The sequence below is a fragment of the Dictyostelium purpureum genome (assembly GCF_000190715.1).
Source record: "Dictyostelium purpureum unplaced genomic scaffold DICPUscaffold_304, whole genome shotgun sequence".
NCBI classification, from domain to species: domain Eukaryota; phylum Evosea; class Eumycetozoa; order Dictyosteliales; family Dictyosteliaceae; genus Dictyostelium; species Dictyostelium purpureum.
In genome coordinates this window covers 1-19,856 of record NW_003519640.1, presented here as the reverse complement: position 1 = coordinate 19,856, position 19,856 = coordinate 1, and the positions used below count along the sequence as shown (strand labels likewise).

The 19,856-nt window shown below is 25.0% G+C and overlaps 8 protein-coding genes across 8 annotated transcripts; 3 read left to right on the top strand and 5 right to left on the bottom strand.

The window, feature by feature from the left end:
• The first annotated feature begins 2,680 nt into the window (after window positions 1-2,680).
• Window positions 2,681-3,522, top strand: DICPUDRAFT_92763 (uncharacterized protein). The gene has a single exon (XM_003291833.1). The coding sequence runs from the start codon at window positions 2,766-2,768 to the stop codon at window positions 3,417-3,419; it is 654 nt and encodes a 217-aa protein (XP_003291881.1). The 5' UTR covers window positions 2,681-2,765; the 3' UTR covers window positions 3,420-3,522.
• A 1,216-nt stretch (window positions 3,523-4,738) lies between these two features.
• On the top strand, window positions 4,739-6,216 carry DICPUDRAFT_39723 (uncharacterized protein; the record flags this gene model as incomplete). The annotated part of the gene is made up of 4 exons (XM_003291832.1): window positions 4,739-4,805; window positions 4,927-5,048; window positions 5,372-5,605; window positions 5,692-6,216. 4 exons carry the CDS (start codon window positions 4,739-4,741, stop codon window positions 6,214-6,216), a joined length of 948 nt encoding a protein of 315 aa, XP_003291880.1.
• A 449-nt stretch (window positions 6,217-6,665) lies between these two features.
• DICPUDRAFT_57630 (uncharacterized protein) lies at window positions 6,666-8,395 on the top strand. Its single transcript, XM_003291831.1, has one exon. It carries the CDS (start codon window positions 6,928-6,930, stop codon window positions 8,341-8,343), a length of 1,416 nt encoding a protein of 471 aa, XP_003291879.1. The 5' UTR covers window positions 6,666-6,927; the 3' UTR covers window positions 8,344-8,395.
• A 293-nt stretch (window positions 8,396-8,688) lies between these two features.
• DICPUDRAFT_156528 (uncharacterized protein) lies at window positions 8,689-9,784 on the bottom strand (the record flags this gene model as incomplete). Its single annotated transcript, XM_003291830.1, has 3 exons — window positions 8,689-9,395; window positions 9,530-9,620; window positions 9,782-9,784. The coding sequence occupies 3 exons, from the start codon at window positions 9,782-9,784 to the stop codon at window positions 8,689-8,691; spliced, it is 801 nt and encodes a 266-aa protein (XP_003291878.1).
• Window positions 9,785-10,213: 429 nt separating this feature from the next.
• Window positions 10,214-11,542, bottom strand: DICPUDRAFT_156527 (uncharacterized protein; the record flags this gene model as incomplete). The annotated part of the gene is made up of 3 exons (XM_003291829.1): window positions 10,214-10,705; window positions 10,777-11,229; window positions 11,270-11,542. 3 exons carry the CDS (start codon window positions 11,540-11,542, stop codon window positions 10,214-10,216), a joined length of 1,218 nt encoding a protein of 405 aa, XP_003291877.1.
• Window positions 11,543-12,536: 994 nt separating this feature from the next.
• DICPUDRAFT_92761 (uncharacterized protein) lies at window positions 12,537-13,419 on the bottom strand. The gene has a single exon (XM_003291828.1). It carries the CDS (start codon window positions 13,379-13,381, stop codon window positions 12,746-12,748), a length of 636 nt encoding a protein of 211 aa, XP_003291876.1. The 5' UTR covers window positions 13,382-13,419; the 3' UTR covers window positions 12,537-12,745.
• A 2,762-nt stretch (window positions 13,420-16,181) lies between these two features.
• Window positions 16,182-17,437, bottom strand: DICPUDRAFT_8370 (uncharacterized protein; the record flags this gene model as incomplete). Its single annotated transcript, XM_003291827.1, has 3 exons — window positions 16,182-16,507; window positions 16,583-17,225; window positions 17,306-17,437. Coding segments are annotated over 3 exons (1,101 nt in total), but the record flags the coding sequence as incomplete, so codon positions are not given.
• A 1,427-nt stretch (window positions 17,438-18,864) lies between these two features.
• On the bottom strand, window positions 18,865-19,314 carry DICPUDRAFT_73185 (uncharacterized protein; the record flags this gene model as incomplete). The annotated part of the gene is made up of 1 exon (XM_003291826.1): window positions 18,865-19,314. A coding segment is annotated over exon 1 (290 nt), but the record flags the coding sequence as incomplete, so codon positions are not given.
• Between the last annotated feature and the right edge of the window lie 542 nt (window positions 19,315-19,856).

The following is a 19,856-nucleotide window of genomic DNA, read 5'->3' as shown; positions in this document are numbered from 1 at the left end:
GCAATTTGAAGACCTTAGAGGCATTCCAACAAGAATTAGAAAGTGAAAAACAAGAAAGAGAACAAGAGAATCAATCAAATATTTTAGAGATTCAAAACCTTAAAAAGAACAATCAAACTTTGGAAGAGGACTATTTCACTTTAACAGGTTTAAAAGATACTCTCCAAAGAAATGTAGAAGAACTTAGCTTGGAGCTCAGTACTGAAAAAGATAAGCTAGCCAAGTTTTCAACTGAATCTAGTCAAACCGAATCCAACCTTTTAGTTGAAAAACAAACACTCGAATCATCATTAGCTCTAGAAAAAGACAACGTTAAGTCACTAACCAACAAACTAGAGCAAACCATCGCAACACTTAATGAAAAGACCAACGAATTCCAAATAAAAGAAGAACAACTCAAAAACTCTATAAGCAAACTTGAACAATCAAATGAAGAAACCAAATCTAAACTAAATGTACAAACCGAACAATCGAATGAAAAAATTAAGAAACTAAAATCTAAACTTGAACACATTGAAGAAGAAAAGAGATCGATTAACTCTGAATTTGAACGTATAAGAATGTCAAAACAAATGTTAGAGGATGAAAAATCACAATTAAATAACCAGATACAAAATATTAGAAATGAATCCACTCAACAACAATCAACCTCCTCACACCAAAAAGAAAAGATTCAAAACTTGAAATCTACTATTGAAGAATTAACAAAGAATAACAATAAACTTCAAGGAGACATTCGTTCAAAAGAAGATGACATTCGTAAGATTTCATCAGAGCTATCAGATAGTAAATCTCAACAATCAAAACAATCCAAAGAACTATCAGATCTTAACTCTGCATATCAAATTGAAAAACAAAAAGCTGAAATTAGTATCCACTCTCTCGAGAAATCGTCAGAATCACTCAAATCAGAAATGGAACGTATCCAGCAATTATTAAAACAATCAGAAAGAGATAATCAACAATATAAAGATACAATCTATCGTTTAGAAAATGAAGTTAAACAACTAAGCACAATTAAAGAACGTTTCGAAAGTGAATTCTTTGCTGCTAAAGAACAAAATACCACAAGTGCTCAAGAAAGTATTTATCTCAAAGAGGTTACAGGTCAAATGCAACAGAATCAAGCTCGTATTGAACGTGAATTGGATGAAAAAAAACAAGTTATCACCAGAATGGAGGATGAAAAAGATGCAATTAAAAAACAACTCTCTCAAATTACTTCAAACCATGAGCAAGCCTCAACTCAATTACTATTGACCCAAGCTGAATTAGACCGTCTTAAAAAGAAAGAAATTAAACATAAAGAACGTTCACAAGAAAACTCAAAGAGCATTGAACAACTCTCTCAAGAAATTCAATCATTAAAGATTATTAACAATGACAACTTGAAATCCATTCAAGAATATGAAAATGAAAAGAAGAAGCTCAAAGATAAGCTATCCAATAGTAAGCAAGACTCCCAAGCAAGCCGTGAATCATTTATTAAAATTGAAACCGAGTTATCAATGCTTAAGAATCACTCACAATGGGTTGAAAACTCTTTTAATGAAATGAAGAGCCGTAACCAAGAGTTGGTCGATAACAATGCACTTTATAGAACTCAAATTCAGCAATTAAATACCCAAATCGAATCTGCTGGTAAAGAAAAAGATCAAGAACTTGTTATTGTTAGAGATCAATTAGAGCACAGCAAACTTCAAGTATCATCAATTCAAAGTGAAATTGAAACCATAAAGAATGGCAACGAAATCGAAATTAATCAATTCAAACAAAGAGTTGAAGAATTGGAAAATGAAAATAAAGAATTAGAAGAGAAATCAGTTGAACTTACCAACCAATTAATGACTGCTAGATTTGAAACCGATCAAGTTAAAAGTGAAATTAAAGAACAAGAAAACAAATCAAAGAGAATGTCCGTTGAAATCCAACAACACCTTGAAGAAGGCAAACAACAAGAAATTCTTCAATTACAAAGTGCTATTGAACAATTGAAACAACAATACGCTAGTAGCTCTGCAGCATGGTTAAGTGAAAAAGAAAAATTACAAAAAGAAATTGAAGATGCTAGAAGGGAAAAAGAACTCGTAGTTAAACGCTCATCAACAAACCAAAGTAAACAACAAATGCTTGTTGATCAATTGGATACCTATCAAGACTTGATTGAAGTTATTGATATTAAAGAATCCGAATGGGAACAATTAGCACGTTTAGCAGGCTGCAAAGAATTGGATACAAAGATGATTTCAGACTACTTACTATCATGTAAATTAGAACACACAATACTAGCTGCTCAGATGTGGTTCCATCAAATCGACTATTGGAGACCATTTGATCACGAAAAATCTAAATCCATATTCCGTGGTATTATTCGTTCAACTATAGATTTCACAATTAAAAACTTTGATGATATGGATTTACTCAGTTATTTATTAGCATGTTGCTCTCTCACACTTTTCCTTTACCAAAAAGAACTTATCTCTCTTTTAGGTGGTTCAAAATCATTTATGCCTACTATCCCAAACATTCCAGATTTAGAAGAATTAAACTCTCAAATTGCAAACTTGGGTAATAACAATTCAAAACATTTAAATTTTATCGATCAACTTCAACAAACTACAGGTAGAACATTTGGTCTTTTATTCAGAGTTATGACAAATAAATTAACCCCATTCATCGAAGGTGCAATTCTAAATGAAAACTATAACAAAAAACTCACCTCTGTTACATCATTATTTGGACAAGTTCAAGCAAATCAAACCCAAATGCTTCAACCAATTGAAACCATTACAGGTATCCTTTCCACCATTATTACAATTTTCCAACACCGTATGGTACATTTTACTCTCTCACAATGTTTCTTTAGCCAAATTTTCTCTTGGATTGGTTCAATGATTTTGAAAGCATTTATGCTACGTCAAGCTTTCTGTACTGATCAATTTGCCCTTTTCGTTAAACAAAAGATTGACCTCCTTATCTCTTGGTCTGAAAATTTTGGTAATGTATGGTGTGGTAATATTTCAAAATCGTTTGTTCAAGTACGTGAAGTTATTGCTGTGCTCACATATAAAGAAAAAGACAAATTTGCAGAAGAGAAAACTCGTAAAATTATTTGTCCAAATTTAAATGCAAATCAACTAAAACAAATTTTAGCAATGTATAGTCCTGGTGAATTTGGTAAAAAAGTACCAACCAAAGTTATTACCTCAATTTGCCCACCAACCAAAGCACTTTTAAATCAACAACTATTCGATTCTGAAAAACTATTACCAATTCCAATCGAAGCTTTACACTATTTAGAAACAAGTGATATCAAAGGCCTCTCTTTACCATCGTCAATTAGGACCTCGATTGAAACAGAAATTAAAAATATTAAAAAATTAATAATATCAAAAAATGTCAATAATACACCAATTTAATTTATTTATATTCACAATAAAAAAAAATAAAATAAAAATAAAATAAAAATAAAATAAAAAAAAATAAAAAAATTGGTTTATCTGTGTATTATTATTTACTTCAGTTTTCTTTTTTTTTTTTTTTTTTTTAAAAAAATTGAAAAATTTCAAATAAAAAATTTTAAAAGATATTGAAACAGAAACCACTTTTTTTAAAACCAAATCTCAAATTTGAAACATAATATCTTAAAAATTTCACTATAACAATAACCATACAGTAAGTAATAAAAAATAGTAATAAAAATAGGAATATAAAAATAAATAATAAACAATAAATAAAAATAAAAATAAATTAAAATAAATTAAAATAAAAAATAAAAAAAAAACATTGATCTATCTTAGTTTTTTTCTTTTTATTTGATTTTTATTATTTGATTCTTAAAAACTACAACTTTTAAAAATAATAATCTACACTCAACACAATACATTCATAAGTACTTAAAAAACAAACCACATTACACCCACAAATCATTTTTTTAAAAACCATAAAAAAATAAAAATTAAAAAAAAATAATAAATAAATAAACTAAACACACAAACATATACATATACACCACACCCAAACAAATACACACACACCCAAACAATCAAACATCACGATGAAAAAAAAATATTTAAAATAAAATAAAAATAATTATTGTTATTATTTTTTTTTAATTTTTTTCCATCCATTTTTTTTTTTTTTTTAATTTTTTTCAATTTTTTTTTTTAAAATTTTTTTTTTTTATTTTTTTTTAAATTTTTTTTAAATTTTTTTTTTTTAAATTTTTTTATTTTTATTTTTAATAATATTATTATTTTTACATATAAATTAACTAGCAGTGTAAATATTTTCATTTTGATTAGATTTTAATATTTATTTTTATAGAGATTATAATATAAATAGTTATTAAATATCTTACCTATATATATATAAAAATAGTGTTATAATAGTATATGTATTAACCTCAATTTTTTTATTTTTATTTTTATAAAATATATTTTTTTTTCTTCGATTATACAAAAATATCAAATACCAAATATCAAATATCAAATATCAACAATAGTTTTTAATTTTCTTTTTTTAAAATAACTTTTATTTATTCATTGATTTGGAGTGATTAATATTCAGTCGACCACCAATCAATTTGTACCAAATTTAGTCAAATATAATATCGATTTATATAAATAATATATAAATAGACACCACACAAACCAATAAAAAAACACAATTTGTTAAAACAATTTTTTTTTTTTTATCAATATAAATAACAATATATAAAGTAATATAAAATAATACAATGGGTCAATTACTCAGTTTCATCAACGGTACAGATCATGCTGAACAAATTTTTATAGATTTCGAAAGTAATTATCTTTTAATTATATATACAAACATATTTTTATTTTTTTATTTTTATATATTTTTTTTTTTTATCCGTTAAATTTAGAAATTTTACTAAAAATACATTTTTTTATTTATTTATAGATGCTCAACCATCAGATGACGAAAGAGAACTTCATAAAACAGTTGGTGAAGTTTTAAACAGAGGTCCAGCAATCATTGAAAAACTTTTAGCATACGCAGGTTGTAATGAATATATTAGAAGAGTAAATATTAGATTTTTAATCACATAACAAATGGGTTCAAATGTTATTTCTTTTTTTATTATCACACAAACAGCATATTTAAAAATAATAATACCAACTCAAGATATCTTTTTATTTTTTTGGATTAAAAAATTCAATATAACCACAGTTCATTTGGATAAAGGAGGATTATAGCGAAACGTGGTTATTTAGATGAAAGATATTGCGAAAAATGTGATAATAACAGAAAAAAAAAAAAGAAATAATTTGAAGATCGTTCCAGAGTTATTTATAGATTTTTTTTTTTTTAAAAAATTTTTATACTAATATAATTTTTTCATTAGGCTATCACCAATCCAGGCCCAGAAACTGAAGATGCTGCTTGGGAAGCAGTTCTTCCATCAGTCGATCAACTTCAAGAATTCTACGACTTCTCATTAGAATTAGAAACTTGTTTCCCAAAACTTTTAGTTGCTCTCTGTAAAAATGATCCAAAATCATCTTTATCAAACCAACAAGCCCTTGCTAAACAACTCGCTGATATTTTTGATTTTGTTTTAAGATTCGACGATGCCAAGGTATGTAACAACACAATATCACCCATATATTTATTTTAAAACAAATTATTAATATTAATACTAATTGTTTTTTTTTTTATTTCAAGATGGTTAACCCAGCTATTCAAAACGATTTCTCATATTATCGTCGTACTCTTAACAGAATGAAATTATCTAAAAAAGATGCCAACATCAAGATTCGTGATGAATTAGCAAACAGAATGTCATTATTCTTTGCTTATCCAACCCCAATGATGAAAGTTCTTTCTGAAACCACTGTTAAATTCCTCTCACAAGATACCACTGTCCCAAGAGAAAATGTTACTACTGCTTTAGCTACCATGGCTAATGTTTGTCACGATATGGTTAATAAAAAGAAATTCACCAACGAAGAAATTAATATGTTTTGTCTTAGAGCTATGGTTGGCTCCATCATTTTATTCGATCACATCCATCCACAAGGTGCCTTTGTAAAAAAATCAACCATTGACATGAAAGGATGTATTGTAACCTTAAAAGAAACCAACGCTGCCTCATGCCCAGGATTATTAAATGCCTTAAGATTTACAACTATTCACTTAAACGACGCTGAAACTCCAGGTTCACTCAAGCAATTATTATTACTTGATTAAAAAAAAGAAATAAGAAAAAAAAAAAAAAAAGATAATATTAAATCATCAAAAAATAACTATAAATAATATTATTTAATTTTTTTTTTTTAAAAAAAAAAGTAAAAAAAAAAGAAAAAAAAAAAATAATAATAACTCACAACTAAATAACTCACAAACCACCTCACACACTCATATCTATATAAAAAAAAAAAAAAATTATAAAAAATAAAGAAAATGTATTAATTAACTCAAAGTTTTATAAATATATATTTTTTTTTATTATTTTTTATCTTATTTTATAATTAACTATAAAATAAAATAATTTTATAAAGAAATTTCTTTTCGAAGTGTCCTTTTGTTATTTTATTTTTTTTATTTTATTTAATTTTTTATTTTTTTTATTATTTTTTTTTTAAAATTTTTTTTTAAATATCTCAGCTGTAGGAAAATATAATTTAATTTTTATAACACACCAAACACACACTTAACACACACATAGTTATACAAATATTTAGTTTGTGTATAAATACAGTTTTATTGTTACAAAATAATAATAATAATTTCTCGTGGATTGTTTTTTATTTTTTATTTTTTGTATTATTTTATAAAAAAAAAATTCTTTTGGGAATAATTTTTTAAAAAAATTTAAAATTTAAATCTTTTTTTTATTTTTTATTTTTTCAAAAAACTATAAAACTATTTTTTAGCAAAAAATAGTAATCCGATAAAGAAATGTCGTCGGTAAAATATATTAATATAAACGAAACAAATGAAGGAGCTATGGACGAAGTTAGAAAGAAGCAAGAGAACAGATCGATCAATATGATGGTGTTGACGGTGTTTTTACAGTCCATAGGGTTCACATTAACTATGCCATCAATGTACGATTATTTATATAATGACGATCCAAATCATAATACATATTTCAGTTTTATTGTAGCATCATACAGTTTGGGACAGTTTATAGGATCACCAATATTTGGTAAATGGAGTAATCGTAGAAATTCAGGAGAACCACTTATAGCATCAATTGCAATTTCTGTTATAGGTTCAATTCTTTATGCAGTAACATACGAATTCAAGACAATGGGATTTGTTGGTGTAATGGTAGCAGCTAGATTTATAGTTGGTTTTGGTGCAGGTAATGTTTCAGTTTGTAGGGCCTATGCTTCGGAGATGGCAACATTGGAAAATAAAACTATAGTAATGTCGAAAATGAGTGGTGCTCAAGGTGTTGGTTTTGTATTGGGCCCAATTATCGGAACAGTCTTAAATTTCATTAATTTTCATATAAAAGGATTGGTTGTAAACGGTTATACAGCTCCAGGTTATCTCCAAGTTTTAATTGCAGTCATCAATATCCTTGTTGTTGTTTTCTTATTTAAGGATTGTAGAGATTTAAAGAAGAGAAATGCCCCAAAGCAAGAAGAATCAAGAGGTTTATTAGATGATGAGCAGGGATTAGACAATCAAAAACCAAACCAAGAACAAGCAATTTTCCCAATTATCCTTTCAATTTATTTATTTGCTGTTGTTATTTCAATTTTTGCAGTATTCGAAACTATTCTCACTATTATGACCAAGCAATATTATGGCTGGGAGAAGATACCAAATGGCCTTATTTTGGGTGGCTCAGGTATTCTCAGTATTGTTGTTTTCATTATCATTTCGCGTCCATTCATTAAAAAGATTGAAGATAGAAAAACTGCTATTTTTGGCTTCATAAACTTGTTTGTTGCTCTTATCATTTTAACTAATTATAATCACCCATTAGGTAAAGAAACTATTTTACCAAAGGTCCAACTCTTCATTGGTACTTTCTTTGTATCTGTCGGCTACCCAATTGCCTCATCATTAGTTTATGCAATCTTCAGTAAAATTTTAAATCCTAATTCCCCAACAGTTGGTACTAAAATGGGTTGGTTAACTGCTGGTGGTTCATTAGCCAGAATGGTTGGTCCAATTTGGGCTGAAGCTATTTGGGATTCTACAGGTAGTCAAGGTATGGTTCTCTTTTTAGCAACTGCTGGTTTAACTTTAACAGCTGTTATTTTATTATTGGTTTTCTATAAAACTTTAGCACCACATCCAGAATATAAAAAACAAATGTTATTAAGCAACGCTATTGATAATGTTGATAATAAATAATAATATAATAAATAATAAAAACTAGTTTGTATCAATTATAATAATTAACAATAAATATTTTATTTAATTTTTATGTTTAAAATTTTATTTAAAAATTAAAGTTTTACCCAAATTTTTATTTGGGATGGTTTTAAATATTAGTGTTTTTTGAAAATAAAATAACAATTAATATAAATATTATTATTTTTTTAAAAAATCGTTTTTTAAGATTTATTTATATTAGTTTTTTTATTTTGTTTTATATAGCACAAGAGGGTATTATTGAGGGGGGTGGGAAGTAGTGGTTTTTAAAATTGCGTAATATTATATTGGTGTATTAGTTTGGATTTGTTTTATATTTATTTTTTAGGCTGTTGTTGTACTTGGTGTTTCAGTTGAGGGGGTTGTTGTAGGATTTGGTGTTGATGATGGAGTTAATGATGGAGTTGATGATGGGGTTGATGAGGGGGCTAATGTTTCGTGGCTTGAGGAGGAAATTTCATGTGATGAATCTGTATTGCTGGAATGTCTTGCAAATTTCAACCAAACCAATAAAATAATAGCAACTAATAATATTAAAATAATACCAACCATAATGAATTTATTTGCCATAGCTCTTCTTGTCATCTGAGCAATAAGTTTTTTAGATTTATCCAAAAATCCATCGATTGAGTCAAATTTCTTTTCAAAACCAATTAAACGTTCCTTTTGAACCGCTAATTCATTTAAAGTTTTCTCTGCCATGACTTTATCCTCTCTAACTTGATCATTCGCCATCCTAATCATTTGAATACCATTCTCTAATGTTTTATTACCTCTAGAAACACGGTCACGCTGTGATTGTGATGCTGATGTATTAAAGTCATGATGTGATGGGATGAGATCTGCATAATTTTTCTCATTTTGATATTTATCTTTATATTGTTGAAAGCTTCTTTTTGCTTGATAAAATTGTGTAAAGTATTGTTGTGTGGATTTACCTGTTCTATTTGATTCTAAATTTAGACTTGACAAATTACTTTCAATATTTGATAATAAATTTTCTAATTTTTCTAACTCGGCTGGTTTTTGATCTATAAAAAAAATAAAAATTATTAATATTATTTACTTCTTATTATCTATTATTATTATTTGTTATTTATTATTTATTATTTTTCATTATTTGTTATTTATCATTATTATATTTGCTTATTTATATAACTCATACCAGTAGGTAAATGTTGAAAACCAGCTGCAATGGTATCAAATTGCTTAAATGATTGTTTTATTTCATCTTCATATGATTCAAATATACTAGCCTATTGATTTTAAAAAAACTATGTTAATAAACTATGCTATGACCTAAAATAATAATTTATATCGTCTTTTTTTGATATATAAAAAAAAGAACTATATTTTCTTTATCATTATTTATTTATTATTATTATAATGCTATATTCTTTTTAAAAATATACCATACCATAATATTTATATATATATATTATTAATTAATATTTAAAATTATTCCAAATTATTAAAAAATAAAACTACACACACTTTTTAAAAAAAAATAAAATTAAAAAAATAAAAAAAACAAAAAATTAAAAAAAAATTTAAAAAAATTAAAAAAAAAAAAAAAAAGAATACGTTGCAGAATTACCTCAAATTTAAAAAAAGAAATCTTATTATAAAACTAAATAAAAAGATATAAAAATAAAATAAAATGAAATAATAAAATATATAAAATTATTTTGTGAAAAAAAAAAAAAGATTTTTTAGTTTTTATTTTTTGGTTTTTTTTAGTTTTTATTTTTTTTTTGGTCAGAATTGCGAGGTTTGAAGGCAAGTCTTGTGTTTTGATTTTGAGGAGATGTCATCTTTTGTCAAATGTTTAGTTATTAAAATAGAGATTCTATTTTTTAACAGAAACAAATAATAAAAGAGATTTAACAGCAGTAACAATTGTTTTTAGAGTATATTGGTTGAATTCATAAAAGATGGAGCCATTGTGGAGGATATAAGATTTACTTCTTTTCTTGAGACTAAGAGAAGCAGGTGGCAAAGCAGATACTGATGACAATGGTTCATCAGAATCAGTATCAGAGTCAGAGTTGTCATCGATTACTTTACCTAATGGAACGATTAATAACCACCAGTAGAGAGTTTCACCAGTTTCGTCAGTAAATTGGTCACTCATAACATTGAGGTGTAGACATGATTGCTTTAAATACCAACCAACCATTTTAGTTTCACTTTCCAAAGTAATCATGAGATATCTTTGTTCAGTACGCAAATAGTTGGATAGTTGTTTAAAGAATTTACCACCAAGACCACCACCTCTGGAATCTGGTCTAACACATAAATAGTCGATATGATAACATTTGTATTCGTGAATTTCAACAATCTAATAAAATAGTAAATAAAAATTAATATTAGTATCTAATGAATTTAGTGGTTTAAAAATAAGTTACTTACAAATGCACAAGCTAAAACTTTTTGATTTTCATCTTCCATAATTAATATACGATAAAAATGGGATCTAGCTAAATTGGCGATATGGTTAACTGAAGGCTCTGTTGGTTCAAAGAAACTTTGAGAGTACAATTGAAGAGCTTGTTTGCATCCCTCATCCTGGTCAGGATCAAAAACTTCCCTAAAGACATAACCATCAACAGTAACAGTACGAGAGAGTGAAGATTTTAATTGTAATAAACGTGAAACTTCTGCGTCAGCTGGGTCTGGTACTTTTGTTGAATGGGACAATACAATTGGGACAATTGTTTGATTCGATCCTGGTCTGAAATCATCGACAATAACAACATCATTTGGGTTTAATGAATTACTTTCTCCAGGTGTTCTACGTAATTCAATCAAGTCGTTATTGTTTACTAAAGATGATTCCATGGTGCCTTGGGCTAAATTAATAGCCTCATCAGGAATATGACTTGTGTTTAATGGCAAATCTTACGAATTCTGAAGTGGATGGGGCTAAGGCAGCGAAAGACATCATTTGGGTTAATGGAGCCAATGAAAGAGTTGAAGGGTCATTGACTTCGCCAGAGAGGGTACCATTAATTTGATTCATTAATGATACAATTGTTGATGGCGAGGAGGAGGATAATAATGAAGAGGAGGATTCATCATTAGATTGAGTAGTAGTAGTTTTATTACTGTTGTTATTACTACTACTACTACTAAAAAAGTTAGTGTCCGTATTGGATTTTAATATTAGGGTAGACATAATATGTCTTTGACAAAGTTGATAAGTTGTAGTGGTTGGATTAAAAAAAATTTGAAAGTTTAAAGCTGTAAGAAATTTAAAGTTCTAAAAAAAATAAATTTATAATAATTTTGATTTATATATAAACCTAATGAAGAACAAAAAAAAAAATATTAATATTTTGGTAAAATATATATTTTTTAAATGAGAAAAAGATTTTAAAATAAAATAAAACAATTATTTATTTATTGTGTGAATAGTGATGCAATAATAAAATATAAGAAATGAAAAAAAAAAAAATTTTAAATTTAAATAAAAGAAAATTTTAAAATAAAGAAAAAAATAATAAAAATTAAATTAATTTAAACATTTTTTTTATATTTTATTTTTTTTAATATTTTTTTTAATTTTTTTTTGAGTGTGGTACATATTAAAAATGTTATATATAGAAACAAAAAAATATATGAAGTATTTAAAAAATATGTTTAATAATACCCCACAAAAACACAACCCAAAAAAAGTTTTAAATTATTAAAAAAAAATATCTAATAACAAATAATACTGACAAATGGAATAACAAATAAATATAAAACAATAATATAATAAAAAATATAAGAAACTATAATATTATTCTACACATACCCTTTTTTATACGATTTCTTTTGTTTGTGTGTGAATAAAAAAAAGAAACAAAAAAAAAAAAAAAACAAATTTATAACGTAAAAATATCAAAAAAAAAATAAAATTTTATTTTAAAAAAAAAATCAAAATAATAATGATTTTTTTCTTTTCTTACACAAATTTTTTCAACCAGTTTAAAATATTTTTTTTTTAATTTTTAAGAAACCAATTTTATAAATTAAATTAAATATAATTTTATAATTAAAAAATAAAATTGGTTATATATTTTTTTTTATTTTTTATTTTTTTTTTATTTATATTTTTTTATATGTTAATAGATTCATATTTTATTTTAATTGAGTATATTATTATAAAGATAATAATTAAAATAATTCTATAAATGAAGGTACAAATATTTTATTAAAATTCAAATGGAGAAAATTTTATAAATTACATAATTTTTTTTTTTTTTTTTAGTAATTTTTTTTTATAGTAATTTTATTATTAGTTTATTATTAATTTAATATTATTATTTTTATTAATATTATTAATAAAATTATAAATATTGTTTTTATTACTTTTATTATTATTTTAAAAATAAAATTATTTATCAAACGAAATTGAATTTGAAATTGGTTTTTGATTTGGTAGAGATGGAGTGGCATGAACATTACCATTATTATCATAGTGTTGTTCAGTTGTGATGGTTGCTAATCTATATAAAGTTGCGAAAACCATTAAATGTAATAAAATTGAGTATATGAATAAAAAGAGACGACTATATTTATTTGAGAGGAAAAATCTTGAACTATTTAATATTACACGTTCGGCAGTATTCATTTCTTTATATCTACGATATTTCTCTTTTTTATTAAATGAAAGGAATGGGTTGATTGATTCTTCGTAAAGTTTACCATATCTTTCTTCTGTTTCTGGACCTCCATTATTGCTACCACTAGATACATCGACTCCTCTTTCAATATCATAGGTATCTCTGTTGCTTGATCTTTTACCGCCGGCACCAATATTTATACTACCACTATTATTACCACCACTTTTATTTTTATCGTAGGATTGTAAAAATCTAATCTTTTCGTAAAGTTTAATATTATCGTTTTTAAGAGATTGGGTTTCTTGACGACTGGTTTCCAATTGCTTTTCAAGTTTACTCTTTTCAATACCTAATTCATCGATTTTAGCTTTGAATCTATCTCTTTGACCAATTACAATTTCTAACATTTTATCATCTTTACCACCACTTGAAATATTTAATGATTGGTTGGTTGGGCTTGTTATTGGGTTCGATGTTATAACATTACTACTATTATTGCTACTGGCACCTGGCATTGGTAAGAGATCAGAGATATCACCAGATGAACTTCTTAAGTTACTTTGACTACTTGAGTTTGATTGTTGATAAACAAGAGTACCTGCATTTCCTCCAATAGCGTTGCTACTGCTGTTAATGTTGTTGTTAATGCTACCACCATTACCAGTATTTCTAGTTGATAAATCATCTTCTAATCTTTGAATTAATAAAAGTTGCTCCTCTTTAATACGTTGTAGCTCTTCAATTGCCAAATTCTTTTCATTTACATCAACTTCAAAATTACTTGTTAACAAACGAAGACGAGTTAATTCATTTTCTAATTGTCTATTCTTATCTTTTAATAGTTTGCTATCGGCAGAGTTATTTTGTGTTATTTCTTCTTGACCTACAATGGCTTGAAGTGCTTCCAGTTCTTTTTTAATCTTTTCAAACTCGACAGGTGATGGATTGTTTTGAATGTATTTATCTAATTTTTCGACCTTTTCTTTTTCTACTTCGTAAAGTCTTGAAAAGTTACTGGTAGAGTCTTTTTCTACATTGATTTGTTGTTTTAATTCAGAGATTTGATCAGAAAGTTTTGAGATTTCAGTTTCTTTTTGTAACATTTCTAATTCTAAATCAGCAACTCTCTTTACCATTGGTTGTAATGAGTTTTTTTCATGTACTGATTCTTCTCTAATTGATAAATTTTCTCTTTGTAATGTTGATAACTTATTTGAAACTCTTTCAAACTCTGTTGATAACATTTCAATTTCTGATTGTTTTGATTGTAATTCATCCTCTTTTTTATAAAAAAAAATAATAAAATATTAATATAAAATTTATGTTTTTTTAATAAAAATAGTAATAATAATAACTTACCATATTTAGTTTTATTATCTAATAATTGATTTTGAATTTCATTTTGTGAAATTGATAGTTTAGTTAATTCATCTTGTAGTTGTTCATTTCTTTTTTGAAGTGATTGTTCTTTCTGTTTAGATTGTTGTAGCTTTTCATTAAATTCTTGTTTCAATTCTAGTTCACGATTTTGAATTTTTTCCATAGCTGCAGATTCAGAACGGTGTTCATAATCTTTAATTTTATCTTCTAATCTACGAATTGTGACTTCTTGGTTTTGAATCTCTTGAAATTCCTTTTTGAAATCGTCTAGTTGCATTTGAAGCTTCTTGTTTTCAAGCTCTAATTTAGTAGTGTTGTCAACTCTACCATACTCTTCTAGAGCTGCAGATAATGCTGGTACTGGGTCACTTAGTTCATTTAGATCCTTATAAACACTAAGAAATACAGTTTCTGAAAATTTGCTTCTTTTTGTTAATTTATCTACTTCTTCTTGATAAAGCTTTAATAGTGCACCAAATTGTTTAATCTTTTCGTCGTCTGCTAGTTTTTTAAAGTCTTGAGTTTGTTTAGCTAATACTTTTCTAGATTTCAAACAGTCATCTTTTAATGCACCAATTTGTGTAACATTATCGCTAAAATCATTCTTTTTCTTATCAATATTAAATGATTTCCATGTTTCTAAAATTGATTCAAATGAATTATTACTATTATTGTTATTATTATTATTATTATTGGTTTGTTGTTGTGTAATATTTGATGGTGTCATTGAGCCACTTGGAAGTCCAACAGTAGATGATGGTGATGATGCAAATGAACTTATATATGGTGTATTTGTTTCTGTATTGGTTGTGGTTGTTGGGACCACTATGGGTGGTGAGGATGGTAATGATTGTTGCTGTTGCGACATTTTAATTTAATATTTTTTTAATATTTAAAATAAATATTAAAATAAAAAAATGAGAAACAATTATTATATTATTATCTTTTTTTTTTTTAATATTAAATATTGAAAAGATTTAATTTAAAAATTATAAAAAAAATAAAAAAAAAAAAATAAAAATTAAAAAATTAAAATAAAAAAAAATTATTTTTTTATAAAAAAAAAAAAAAAATAATAAAAATAATAATAAAAATAATAATAATAAAAAAGGGATAAAAATAGTCATAATAAATATAGTAATAAATATTTAAAAATGTGTTGTTTTAATAGTAGAGATAATCTTCCACAAATTTACCAATTAGTTAAATTCGAAATTGGGTTTTATGGACAGAATTGTTTTTTTTTAGAAATTTTGATTTTTTTTTTTTCAAAATCTCTATTTTAAATAAAGGATTTTGTTTTTTTTAAATTTCGCTAAGGAAAAAAAAAGTATAAATAATTAATTTTTTTTTTTAAAGTATATATTTAAATATAGGTGTAACAATTAGAACATTTAAATAATGAAGTTAATGGTTTTGTTTTTAGTCTTTTCAAATGTATTGGTTTCTTTTACAAATGCTATGGTAAATATATTTATATATAAATTCAAAAAGTTAATTTATTATTATTAACACATTTTATTAAAATTAAAAAAAAAGGTTTGTTTTTCAGGAAAAGAATGTTTTGAATATGATGAACCTTTTTGTGTTGCTTCAGCTACTGGTTATGGGTACTGCACCCCACCATCTTTATTGGGAGAGCCATGTAATGATACACCAAGTAGTAACGGAGTTTATTATTATCTTGGACCATGTGAAAATGGCACTAAATGTTCATATAACAATGATCTATTTAGTATAATTTGCCAAATTGAATAGGGTATATAAAAACAAATAATAATAAATAAAAATAAATATTTTTAAAAAATTTTTTTATTGTTCTGATTTTTCATAAAATAATTGTCTTCTTTCTACATTCATTATAACATCCATATCGTAAATTGTTTTTTCATTTTTAGTGGTTGTTTCTACTTTTCTGTGGGTGCCTTTTAATTGAGCAAATGAAAGCTTTTCATCGACAACTGGGAAATCTATAATTAGGTTGTATTGTGACTCGACCAATGTTCCATTTAAATCTGTATAACTTCCATAAAGTTGGCATTGACTAAAACTATCATCTAACACACCACCATGAATCATTTCAAAATCTGTATCGAAAAGAATAGTTAATTTAATTGATCTACCTAAAACTAAAATTGATGAGTCTTTAATTTCTTTAATTATAAAAAAAAAAAAAGAGGGTTAATAAAAAGGGTGTGACTGATTAATGGTGATAATAAAATAATTACGAGAAACAAAATAGCCATTTCTATCTTTTGTATGATTTTCCATATTTTTTATATTTGAATTAAATTCTTCGATTGCAGATTGTGACTTTGATTCTTCCATATCTTTAGTTTTCATTTGTAGATTTTTGAAACCAAACGATTTAAAATCATAGATTCTAAATGAATTAAATTTCTTTTCGTCCATTGGAGCGCTCTCTTGATCAATGCTTGAAATTGGATTAATGAATGATGAAAATGGTACTTGATTTGAAACAATTTTGTATATAGATTCATAGTCATGTTCTTTATCTATTTCTTTTAAAGCTTGTAATCTTTCAAATATTTCTGGTGCCATTTTGCTTCTTAATTGGGCCATTTCCTTCCACATTCCTAATAATGCAGATGCCTTATAGGCCAATGAAGTCAATGCTGAAAGTTTTTGATAAAGAGTTGTCTTATCATATCTGCCCGAATCTTCCAATTGTTGAACCTTTTCAATTACATTTCTAATTGTATTTGATACTCTTGGTAATAAATATCTACTTGATACAGCTATACCCAATTGATCATTTAAAATTTCAATATAAATGGCTTTATCTTTAACTAAATCTTTATTAATATTTAATAATTTCCAAATTTTATCTAAATGATCTTTATTAAATGTCTTTTTTTTATAAAAATTAGTAATTAAAATAATTTATATATATTAAGTAGAAAACATAATATTATAAACCCAATGCTTACATGTGGTGTTTTATTTGATAAACCAACAAGTTGGTAAAGAAAAAGTCCTGCTGACATTCTGTCAATTACTGAGATTTCATTTTCATTACATTTGATTATTTTTTCTTGAATGTCTAAAAGCTCTTGTGGTATTTTTGAAGTATCAATAAACTCTTTTTGTTTAGATAATAATAATTTATTTGCACTATTAAAATCAATACCAATTGATTTATTATTGTTATTTATATTATTGTTTATGTTACTATTGTCATTACTTGAAGAGTTAATCGTTGAGGTTGTATAAAATTTTTTGATATTATTATTATTATTATTGGTTATATTTTTTTTTACAAAATGGTTACAACTAATATTTTTATTTAAATATAATGGTAGCCTACTGATGGTAGTATTTCTTTTAAAAAGATTTAGTAATGTGTGATTATATATTTTATTCATTTTATTATTAAATGAAAAATAAAAAATAAAAATGAAAAAAAATTAAAAAAATAAAAAATTTTGAAAAAAATCCAAATTTCTTTAAAAAAAAATTAATTTGGATTTGAAAATATATTTTTGATAATGGGGTTATAATTTTGATTTTAATTTACAAAATAATTATTAAACTAAAAATTAACAATTAAAATTTTGATTTTTTTTTTTATTATTTTTAATATCTATTGTTTTTTATAAAATAACAATTACTACAAATATTAATATTAACTTCAATATTAGAAAAGAATGATTCTAATGGATCATCGTGAGCACTAAAACAAAGACTGCATGACCAATTAGTTGTATTATAAATTGACAAAGGACTATCGATTCTATCATATTCTTTGTTTAAAAAAAAAAATTTGTTCGGAAGTTGTCTATTATTATTTGATATTGGCATAGAGGGCAATATATTTGATTTATTGAAACATTTAGAACATACATCATAGTCTTTGCAAGTGGTGCAATGGTAAATATGAGTGTGTCTATTAATTGTAGTTTGACAAATGTTGCAATTTGCGCCTAGTGTGTTATAAATATCATAAGGAAGCATACAAAAGAGAGGGTGATTATGACGATCTATATGGTGTTCCTCTAATAAAGAAACTGATGGTAGTGATGGGGTTTTGGTTTCAAAGACACAGTTTCTGCAGAGTTTGAAACCATTACATTCTAAACAAATATACATTTCACTATAACCAAAACCTTGGTTGTAACAAAATGAGCATGTCCATCTGCTACAGGATGGTTGTTTCTGAACTCTATGTGGATGTGGACTTTTGGTTATTCTTTGATGATAGGTGTTTGCTGGTGTTGAAGAAAATGACATTGATGGTGACAAAGATGTAATTACAGTTTGTGTATAGGTTGGTGTGGTGTTTGTGGTTGTTGGTGTTATTGGTGGGGCTGGTGATTGTAAATGCTTTTTAATACTTGAGTTTAATGATGATGTTTTACTACTATAGGGTGAATCTTTATAGTTATCATAATATCTATTGTTATAGCTTGGTTCACCAAAATCTTCTTTGATCAACCCTTTTAATAATTCATTTTCTTTTTCTGTTTTAGAAATTATATCTTCATAATAATAATTTGAATATTTTTCTTCATTATCATTTTTAGAGAAAACTGTTTTATTTATTGAATTATTGCCATTGCTAATATAATTAGAACTATTACTTTTACTATTATTATTATCTATATTATTATTATTATTATTATTAATATTATTATTATTATTATTATTATTATTATTGTTATTATTATTATTGGCTTTATTATTTATTTGTAACTCCAAAAGCAATGATAAAACCAAATGGTCATATGTTAATATCTCATCTATATTTCCTTTTAACTCCTTTCTGCAACATGGACATGTTTTTTTATTTAGTACCCAATCGGTGGCACATGGTTTATGAAAAATATGTGAGCATGGTAATCTATATGGTTTCTCTTCTTCATCAAATCCTGATAAACAAATCGAACAATTATAACTCGACATGTTTAATACAATAAATAAGGATTTGTTTATTTATTTGTTTACAACAAATTAAATTGAATTTTAAAATTTTGACAAAAAACAAAAATTCAATAAAAAAAAAAATTAAAAAATAAATAAAATTTTTAAAAGAAAAAAATTAAAAAAATATTTTTGTTGATCAAAAAAAAAAAAAAAAGAAAATAGTTAGAAAAATTTGTGTGTTTCAATAATAGAAATAAATAAATTCACATTAATATTTATAAATATATATAAAAATAATATTATTATTATTATAAAAAAAATCAATAACCTTTTTTAAGTATTTTTTTTTATTATAATTATTTGTTTCCAACTTATTTTTTTTACTCAAAAAAAAAAGAAAAAAATAAAATATTTTAATTTTTAAAAAAATTTATTTTAATTAAAATTTTTTTTTTTTATAATTTTTTTAATAATTTTTTTAATATTACAATTAAAAACTTAACACACACTATTCCTTTAAGTTGTGGCACCTATTAACCACACCCTTTCTTTTTCATTATAATTTCTTTAATATTTATTTATTTTAATATTTCTTTAATTAAAAAATATATATAATAT

What these genes read in the sequence shown, in the direction of transcription:
- DICPUDRAFT_92763 (XM_003291833.1), top strand. Translation starts at nt 2,766, where the DNA reads ATGCTTCAACCAATTGAAACCATTACAGGTATCCTTTCCACCATTATT.
- DICPUDRAFT_57630 (XM_003291831.1), top strand. Translation starts at nt 6,928, where the DNA reads ATGTCGTCGGTAAAATATATTAATATAAACGAAACAAATGAAGGAGCT.
- DICPUDRAFT_92761 (XM_003291828.1), bottom strand. Translation starts at nt 13,381, where the DNA reads ATGTTAGAAATTGTAATTGGTCAAAGAGATAGATTCAAAGCTAAAATC.